Here is a 10,269-nt window from a genome sequence, read left to right as displayed (position 1 = left end):
GTACACACACACACACACACACACACACACACACACACACACACACACACACACACACACACACACACACACACAGTCACAGTGACTTTACTATGGAATAAATCAAGTTATATACAACAGTAGCAGTAAACAGTAAATGTAAAGAGATATATAACAAGAAGTAGATGTGCAAGGAGATCAGGGATTTTTAACAAAATAAATAATTTTACTTTAAAGGTCCCATGGCATTAACATTTCCCTTTATGAGGTTTTGTAACATTGACATGAGTCCCCCCAGCCTGCCTATGGCCCCCCAGTGGCTGGAAATGGCGATAGGTGTAAACCGAGCCCTGGGTATCCTGCTCAGCCTGAGAATGAGAATGAAAGCTTAGATGGGCCGATGTGGAATCCTGCCCCTTGTGATGTCATAAGGAGAAAGGTTTCCTCCCCTTTCTCTGCTTTGCCCGCCCAGAGAATTTATCTCACCCATGAGAGAGAGACATCATGGCTTCCAGCCTCCATCTTGCCCCAAAAGAGACTTCAGATACAGTATTAGGGGACCACTAAGGTCTATATAAAAGAGACTTCAGATACAATATTAGGGGACCACTAAGGTCTTTATAAAAGAGATTTCAGATACAGTATTAGGGGACCACTAAGGTCTATATAAAAGAGACTTTAGATACAGTATTAGGGACCACTAAGGTCTATATAAAAGAGACTTCAGATACAGTATTAGGGGACCACTAAGGTCTATATAAAAGAGACTTCAGATACAGTATTAGGGGACCACTAAGGTCTATATAAAAGAGATTTCAGATACAGTATTAGGGGACCACTAAGGTCTATATAAAAGAGACTTCAGATACAGTATTAGGGGACCACTAAGGTCTATATAAAAGAGACTTCAGATACAGCATTGGGGACCACTAGGGTCTGTATAAAAGCATCCAAAGAGCACCATGTCATGGGACCTTTAAACCCCTTTGTCAGTACTTAGTACTTTGATTAACATGCTGGAATCTTCTGGAAACTCTCAGAATAAGTTATGTTAACGGTTCAAGTGAAAAACACCTTTGTCTTTCTTCAGCTTCACCTTTTGTGGTTCAAGTGGTTCAAGTTTCTTGAGTTTTCTGGGTGTTTCCCATCACCACCCTGTTTTCCTTCAGATCAGATCTCAATCTGCTTAAAGTCTTCTGAGAACTAGACCAACAACTTTCACGTTCATCAGTGAAAAAGTGAACATAGAATTACTGACAGTGAGCCAACATGAACAATACCAGGGCTAAATGGAATTCAGCCATCGTTAATTGTATTGGTTAGTACTAAATCTAAAGAGGAACAGTATTCTGAGTCTGTCTGTCTGAGGAAAAGCGTTGCTTTAACCCTTTACCCAAAATGACATGACTGATTTCACACAACACTCTTTGGCAAGTACAAATCTCTACTTTCATTATTTTTGGGGCGTCTTATTCAATTTTTTGCATTTAAAAAACGCTTGTTTGGTTTTGAAAAGTATTTGGGAAAAATTGACATTTCCAATCTTGGATTACCCAAAAATCTATTCTATTAATTTTAGTCCCAAAAAATTTCCCTTTTTTGCTTTTTTTTTAACCAAACCTTTTCATTTTTTTTATATTTTGGGGTTTTTTGACCAAAACCCAAAATTAAAACTTAGTGTTACGTATTTTTGAAAACCTCAAAAAAAGTAAAACTTGAAAAAAAAGCTTTATAAGTTTTTAAAAAAGGTACATAAAAATCCATTTTTGTAATTTCCCTTTGGGTGAATTTATCCCGGGAATTTTAAAAACCCTAAAATGTAATAAAGGGTTTTAAAAAAAAAAGAATTGTACTTTTGTTTACATTTTGTTCTTTATTACAAATGCTATTTTTTATGTTGAAGTCAAAGGTCAAATGACCAGAGTTTAGCGAAGGCCACACCTGTTGCATCGTGGGTAAAAAGGTATACAGAGAGAGCCAACATGGCTGCAGAGGAGAAATGTACGGGCTCAAACTAAGATGTTGCACGATCCGAGAGGCGCACACGGTAATTGTGCTTTTGTATTTCAGCCTGGTTATATTTAATATTTGTAAATTCTTTGCATTTCTTGCCCTTTCTGTACTGTTGTGACGCTAACATTGTGGGGCCCGTCTAGTTAAGGAAGCGTGTTTAAGAGACTGAAAAATGACTGAAAGGAGAATATTTGTGACGGTTTGCAGGTAAATAAGGAACAAAATGCAGGTTGGCATGAGCAGGCAGGATGGATTTATTAAAAAACAATATACAAGAAAACACAAAGTCCAAACATCCAAGAGAAAATCCCCAAAAAATCAAAAATCCACAGGGTTCTGGGGGGGGGCATTTCGACAGGGAAACTGACAAGAGACAAGGGAAGCACAGACATTAAATACACAAGGTAATGAGAGGGCAGGGGAGCAGGCGGAAAACATCAGGTAATCACATCGAGGGAAGACACAGGAAGTAAAACTAAAGACAGGACAAGACAAAAAGCAGACTTCAAAATAAAACAGAAAACAGAACATGCACAGACTCAGGGGAACACAGGACAGGACAAAAAAAAAAAAGAAGAAAAAAAAAAGAATCTAAAGCAAAAACCCCAAAGCACAACAATTTTTGACTCATTGTATTTCATGTGTTTATTTTCTTTGTAGTTTTCACGGTGTCTATGATGGAAATGTAGAAACACATGTTCAAAGGACATCTGTATGATGTGTGGCCGTATTCAATTGAACCAGTGGAATTACAAATAGGATTATAAAATATGGCATGAACTGGATGGAGTAACAGTGATATGATCCCAACAGACTGCAGCTCACCACCAGCAAAAATACCACTAGTGACAGATGAGCGTGTTTCAAAGTTAGGGTTAGTCATAGTGAATCTCAAATGCAATGTTTAAACATGATCTAGTCCCATTAAATGAATTTAAGGCCATGTTAAAATGCCATGGAATTCAAAAATGCAACTGCCACATGCGACCTGTTCCTTTCCTCTATGTGTGATTTTGACTCTGTTGTTTTTCTATTTTTATTTAAATTGTGTGTCTTTAAAACGTGCTGTCTTGGCCAGGTCTCCCTCGGAAAAGAGATTTCAATCTCAAGGGACTTCCTTGTTAAATAAAGGTTAAATAAAAATTTAAAAAAAAACTAGAACTTTGTTGAGGCTATCGTCCCAAGGTCCCAAGTCCAGGCATTGAGTCTCTTTGGCTGGTGTTTATCCAAGGAAAAGAAACAAAATGGAATATTTCGGTAGCAAGGAAAAGAAAAAGAAAAAATTCCCCTACATTAGCTTTTTTTTAAAGAATCTAAATAGAAATCTAACTCCCATTGACTTTGGATAAGGAATATTTACTGCAGCAGTGGTCGTGCAAGCTGTGGCGTTAGCTGGAAATCATAGCTTTTATTGCAGGTGTCATCTGTTTCTGGTGAGATATGACCCATAAAAGCAATTTGTTAAGCGCGGCTAATATCAACCCCTGTCATGTTTGAAATGAAAAAGGACAATTTAGACTCTCTCTTATTAACCCCCCTGGCTTGTCTGTGTAATTCAAAAACACAGCGCGTGTTGTTACAGCAACAGAGGACAAGAGGACAGTGGGTAAGAACATAGAGGTGACTTTATATGAGTCACCTTTATTACCCACCGTCCTCTTTGCATTCATACATCGGGGGAATTATCTCCTCTGTCTCACCTCGAATACATCCTGATCAACTCCTCCTATGCATGGCTTAGCACAACTGAAAGAGCATGCAAAATGATGGATTTACAAAAAAAATGCCACTGACGTCTGTGTAAAATTAGAAACCTTTTCTGTGCATCAGCTGCGGTGCATTCGAGGTACTCGCGTAGCCCCTTCAGGGGTTCCATGTTTGGTCAAAAAAAAAAAAAAAACTTGAGTCAAGCATCCATCTGTCGAGCTCCAATTCATTACCAGATGCACTCACTTTCGCATAATATGCCCAGTGGCTATAGCCATGACTACGGAGCCATGCCGAGTGATGCAGTGGGGCTGATGGGCAGTGGAAGTTGTCCTCCTCCTCCTCCTCCTCCTCTTCCTCCTCTTCCTCCCTCCGGACACATGAGTCCTCTCTCTCTTTGTTGTAACCCCCATCGTCCACATTAGGATCCTCGAGGCATAAAGTCATGGCTTCATTAGCTGTGGAGCTCTCTCCCATTAAAGGCACTCTGACGCATGTTTCAAGGGCTTTTGCTGGCTTTGAAACATTAAGACACATTCTTTTTCTTTTTTTTAAGATTATTTGTTGGGCATTTTTAGGCCTTTATTTGACAAGACAGCTGAAGACATGTAAGGGAGAGACGGGGGGGGTATTTTAGAATGCCCTATCTTGGATAGACAATGCTCAGGCAGTTTGCGTATTGATTTTACGGCCTACACTAAAATAAATGAGGGCATTAACCGAAAAGTCTTTTTTACCTCCAAATGACACACAGACAGGATAACCTTATCGATAGAACCAAGCATAATGGAAAATCTATTTTGCATAAATGAACTCAATGCAGAGTGCGTTCAAATAAACCACTTCCAAATCAAAGCAACTTCATTTCCCTTTTCATTTTTATCCCATCCCATTTGAATTCATTTGAAATTATAATGATGTTTCAGTGGTGAAATGGCATATAAAACAGTGTGTCTCCATCTGTAAAGTAACAATACAAATCCGAGACACAGTTAGATTTCCCCCCCCCCCCCAAGGGCAACAGTTGTGCTGCCAAGAACATTGTGTGAAAATGAGACACTTGCACAGGCTGTTAATAAAAATGCTTTAAAAAGCCTTGTTTGTCTTCACTTCCACTCGGTAGTTCATTTGATATTTGAAGTCAGCACGTCTGTCATTACCCAGTTATGTCATGCAGCGTTTTATGTGAAGTTATTGTAATGAGGTAACTTGTGAATAAGCAGTGATAAATTAGTTATTTTGGCTTGCATTTGTCTGAATTTTTTATATCAGTCTTGGAAGTCGTTCCCATAACCATCCTCATGTCTTACATCATGATTTCACACCTGCAGTAAAAGTGTACTGCTTTTTATGAAATTTTATGAAATGCTTGAAATGAGTGCGCCCTTAAGACCCTTTAACCTTTTTGTTGTCTTCCCATCAACACTTTTGTTTTTTTGTGTTTTTATTGATTTTTTAAAACTTTTTCTTACATTTTTGTTCCTTTTTTCCAACACTTTTGACGCTTTTTTTTCAATGTTTGTCACTTTTGACATTTTCAACACCACGTAACACTAACTGATTAACTTTAGTTATTTGGGAATTTATGGTCAATAAACCTCATTTATAGGAATAAATAGGAACTACTGTTTGAGTTAAAAAAGCAGAAATTAGGAATTATTTAGACTAGTATTAAAAGGAATGGATGTTGTTGGATAATCACAGATATAGGAATAAATAGGAACTAATGTTTGAGTTAAAAAAGCAGAAATTAGGAATTATTTAGACTAGTATTAAAAGGAATGGATGTTGATGGATAATCACAGACCGGAATATGTCAACTTTTACTCAATACTATTTCAAAACCACTTCAATTGTTTTTTTAAAATGCTATAAAACTGAATAAGACACCCCAAAATTAATGAAAGTAGAGATTTGTACTTGTCAAAGAGCGTTGTGTGGAATCAATCATGTTATTTTGGGTATTTAAAAAGAACATGGATTTGAAAATGGCTCAATTTGACAAATATAGATATAAATAATCACACGAACAATGCACTTTTACACAGCTTTAATTCCATTGCATTGCTGTCAGTCATCGCCTATTAGAGGGGCGACAGGGTTAAAAAGTGGTCTCTCTCTACGTAGCTGTAGTTTTCCATAGCTCATCTCAAAGTCCTTCTTAGTGCCACATAGGACCTCCAGACTACCGGTCCTTACGTCATAACCGTGCACACTCAGTCGCTGAATGCGATACTTCACTATCTGCGTGGTCAGCTCCAAAACGCCTGGAGTCTCTATGATTTGAGACATGCTGAGCCCGGCCTGGAGGAGGCTCTCAAAGCGCTCAGCCAGGATGTCGTCAGGGTAGTAGAGCAGAGCCGGGCAGTTTAGGATCATGTCCCGCAGCTGTGCCTCTGAGCAGCCCATGGTCTCCTGGGAGAACGCCAGGGTGCGCCGCATGCTGTCCGGGTTCAGCTCGGTGACATAACCCCTGAGTTTGGAGAGGAGGCGGAGGAGCTGGGCCGTGCTGAAGCCCCTGTCTCTCAGGAACAACAGGTTCTCCCTCAGCACCTCGGGAGGCTTAAGGAGAACAAACGGGTTCTGGCTTAGAAGCTTCTGAAGCCAGGTCTTCATGTTGGCCTCCTCACCCCCAAGCTCCTGGTAGGCCTGCTGGAGGGTGCGCACCATCACCTCGTTCTGCTCCACCTGTCGGCTGAAGCTCTGGGGAGCGCTGGCCATCAGCTTACTGATGATTCGCTTGTTGAGGTTTAGGCTCCGGAAGTAAGCGATGTTCTTCTGCTGGTTGTCATGGTGGCTGGACGAGGTGAAGAAGGACGCTGGGAATTTCTCAATGATACCGACCAGCTCTTTGTCTTTTGGGCACACGGACATCCACAGCTTCCTCTGAGCCTGCAGCTCCTCTGGGGGACAGAGGATCGCCTCGGGGTGACCTGCTAGGATCCGGGCAATGATGGAGCCCGAGGCCCCCATGTCCTTTAGCATGTCAGCTACCTCCTTCGTATAGGCTGGGCTCCGATGCAGGACCCAGCCCTTAAGTTGCCGGACCTTCTGGAGGTCCACAGAGAGATAATAGAGGGCCTCCACGGTCTGCTGGTTCTCTGCTGGGCTCAGCGTTGCACATGGTCTTAGGTGTAACGGTAGAGCCCTGGCACGTTGGCACCGCAGGCACAGGGATGTTGCAATCAAGCGCAACATTGTAGTTCTGAAGCGGATCACCTAAAGGAGCCAGAGAAGAAGTTACTTCAGTGGGCGACAACTAGGGATGCAACTTCAGAGTCAGAATCAGACAATCAGAATTAAACAATTGTTTTCATAGTCCATTAATCTGTTGATTATTTTCTCAATTAATCGATTAGTTGTGTATAAAATGTCAGAAAATGGTGAAAATGTGGATCAGTGTTTCCCTCAGCCCAGGACGATGTTCTCAAACGTCTCGTTTTGTCCACAACTCAAAGATATTCAGTGTACTGTCACAGAGGAGAGAAGAAACTAGAAAATATTCACATTTAACAAGCTTTAATCAAATAAGTTTTTTACTTTTGTCTTTAAAAAATGACTCAAAGCGATTAATCGACAAGCAGGCAGCTTTCTTAACTTCTTACTGAAGACATTAGCTCCTGAAATAGCAGAGGAAGCTAGAAAATGACTTGATGGTTGAGCGGAGGGCTGCAGTGATGCACTAATTTATTAACTTTAATCAAACAATATCCTCGTGACATTATGCACAGCCAGGGGATATTTCTGGAGCCACTGAGTCACACAGACAGGAAAGGTATGTATGTAAACACACTCATGCTACTTATATGAACTCCCAGTTTTGACAGAATGATGTACGGTGTATACAAAAATGTATCTTCATTAAGGTTGCAAAGGAATATTCAAGTTGGAAATTTCCATGGGAATTAACCATTGTGTTGTCCTCCCGGGTCAAAAGATTTCCTTTTTAGTTTTCACTAACACCACCTGACTACCACTAGTTTTACACTACTTTTTGGAATTCATGGTCAATAACCCTCATTTATGTAGAATTGTACCTAATATTGGAGTTAAAAAGCAGAAATTATGAATTATTTTGACTAATAGTTAAGATCAGAGGAACGTACAGATGAGTTCAGTCAGGAATGAAAGTGATCATCCGGATTTGCAAAGAGCGTTGAATGGAATCCAATCCATTTTTGTGGTAATTTGGTTAAAAAGAAACCCATATTTCAGATATAGACATTTTTTAAAGGGGTCAAATTTGGCCCGAGGACAACAGGAGGGTCAACTAGAAAGAACTGTCCTGTTGGCTCAGACAGTGCAGCAGTATGGGCAGAAGATGTGATGGAGAATGGGTGCATGCAGAGGGTTGTAATTGTACTAAATTACTATTTAATGGGATACCGGAAAATTTATCTGTAAGTGTCAGGAAAGAATGCCGCCCAATTGTGCAAAACGTCCAACTATCTAAACCCAATCTTCATTGTGCAACCTTTGGATTCTTACCTGTATTATTGTTTTTCATGCAAAGTGATAACATCTCTTAAAATCACTTTGTAATTGAATCCCCCTGCTTTGACACAGAGGACACCCAGTTGTTTACTTTTTATGCTATTTGGGGTTATCGCCTCACATCACAGACTGCCTTTATACAGTATGCGCCTACCTACTTCCAGAAAAATAGGTTTTTTGATTGTTGCGAGCAAAAATCCTTGATTATGCGGCACGTTTTCTTAAAAAATGCGATGGAATGTGCGGGATATTTATGCAATTTTGCAAAAACCGCGGTTTGATGGAAAAAGAGACAATATTGTCTTGTTGCGTAATTGCGTCACTTCATAACGTTCCCATGGCAACAAGGGGAAATGCCTGCTCTTGTGTGACGTAAACGCAACATTTTTCAAAATTCTGCTAAGATATATGTGACTTTTTTTGCAACACAAATGCGGGGATTATGAAATCATGCAAACCCCGCATTATTTTTGCGCGGAAATCGGGAATTTATGCTGCGGCGTATTTGGAAAAAAACAAATGCGGCCCCCGCATAAATATGCGGACTTTGGCTGATTATGCATTGAATTATGCGATGGCATAATCACGTTTTACTGGAGGGACTGCTCAATTGTGCAAAAATCCAACTTTCCGACCGCGATCTTTATGCATTTTCCATCAGGAAAACTTTTGGATTTTTTCCTCTATTATTGTTTTTTTTATGCAAAGTGATAACATCTCTTAAAATCACTCTGTAATGCAATCTCCCTGCTTCGACACAGGCACCCAGTTGTTTACTTGTTATGCTATTTGGGGTTATGCCTCACATCACAGGCTGCCTCTATAACAGGATTCTTAACAGAAGATAACTGTTATTGTGACTTATTCTGCACAGCTGGTGCCAGATGTGTCAGGGGGAAAAGCGTGAGCTAACTCTAAACACCAGCCACACTCCATGTTATTGTCACTCTGAGCAGAGTGTGTACATTTTCCGCATAGCGAAATAACAGCAGTATGCGTCAACGATTTCAAAATAAAAGTCCGCTTAAATACTTCATATTTGATTTCGAAGCACGGACCGTAAGAAGCATTCTAGGTTTAAGATTGAGGTTGCATAACGTTACCTGCTAGATGAGACAAGAGCATCACGGGACATCATGTTCATCTCGTGACTTAACATGATAAACGGCCTATCAGCTGCGGTTTGACAGAGGTGTGGAAATATGTGAAGATATTAAAGCTAGAAGTCTATATAGCTAACCATTTGTGTTAGAGCATGAGTACCTTCAGCACGTAGAAAGCTTTAGCAGCGGTCAGAGGATGTGACGTTTTGTTATGAAAAGGTTTCTTCTTCTAGTGTTATTTAATGTATTTTAACCCACAGCGTCACATAGAGACGAGTACGGGTACCGGAGACCTGCGCAACTGAGACCTGGTTATTTCTAACGTGACCCTGAAATAACTTAGATTTTTCTTTAGAAGAAAAAAGTACATGAGATGTTCAAGCAGAATGTAGAAAATGGTAATTTGATTGTATGCTCCCAATGCCCTATTTCATTCCTCTTTTCGACGCTCTGCTCTTTTATTGCAGTCCATATGTCCAGTAAATATTGTTATTTGGCAAAGGTCTGGATCTCAAACAGCAGTTGGTGTGCCTCCAAACCCTGCAGCATACGGGGCCCTGATGAGCGTAATCAGTGCAGAGCTGAATTGGGCTGCACACACGGAGAGTTTCCTCGCAGTTGGTGCTTAATCACGATGCTTGATCACCAGCTTTGCAAGCTGTTCCCTCGGTAGCACGTTAGCTGCTGCTGCTGCTGAGTGGGTAGCTGGGTTCATTATAGTTTATGTACTACTGGTAAACAGATGACGTGCCTCAAAGGAAAACAGGTTGCTTCTCTCTTCTTTTTTTTAATGCCCAATATGTTGAGGGCGACCGTGAGGCCTGAGCGCAGGCTCAGCCCCAGTTTAGCCTCCCTTCCTCTCCCTGGAAGTCCATTAGTTTACCAAGGGCATGGGAAAAAAAAAAATCAGCATTTCTTTTTCAAAGTATTGAAACACTTCGAAAGAAAAATGGCAGACAGGAGTGTGCTAGAT

At 40.5% G+C, this 10,269-nt stretch overlaps 1 protein-coding gene across 3 annotated transcripts; it reads right to left on the bottom strand.

The window, feature by feature from the left end:
• Nucleotides 1-5,734: 5,734 nt before the first annotated feature.
• mterf2 (mitochondrial transcription termination factor 2) lies at nucleotides 5,735-9,599 on the bottom strand. Of its 3 annotated transcripts, none has more exons than XM_032523876.1 (2): nucleotides 9,457-9,599; nucleotides 5,735-6,918 (listed from the first exon to the last, which is right to left on the bottom strand). In XM_032523876.1, the coding sequence occupies exon 2, from the start codon at nucleotides 6,895-6,897 to the stop codon at nucleotides 5,770-5,772; it is 1,128 nt and encodes a 375-aa protein (XP_032379767.1). In that variant the 5' UTR covers nucleotides 6,898-6,918; nucleotides 9,457-9,599; the 3' UTR covers nucleotides 5,735-5,769. The 3 variants fall into 3 exon arrangements, with proteins under 3 accessions (XP_032379767.1, XP_032379766.1, XP_032379765.1); XM_032523875.1 differs by having other exon boundaries at nucleotides 9,297-9,596; XM_032523874.1 differs by having other exon boundaries at nucleotides 5,735-6,920; nucleotides 9,476-9,589.
• Nucleotides 9,600-10,269: the final 670 nt, after the last annotated feature.

This window comes from Etheostoma spectabile, chromosome 8, assembly GCF_008692095.1.
Source record: "Etheostoma spectabile isolate EspeVRDwgs_2016 chromosome 8, UIUC_Espe_1.0, whole genome shotgun sequence".
Lineage (NCBI taxonomy): Eukaryota > Metazoa > Chordata > Actinopteri > Perciformes > Percidae > Etheostoma > Etheostoma spectabile.
Note: the sequence above shows the minus strand (reverse complement) of the source record. Positions and strands in the feature narration are given on the sequence as shown.

Coding starts and splice junctions, on each gene's coding strand:
- mterf2 (XM_032523876.1), bottom strand. CDS start 6,897: ATGTTGCGCTTGATTGCAACATCCCTGTGCCTGCGGTGCCAACGTGCC.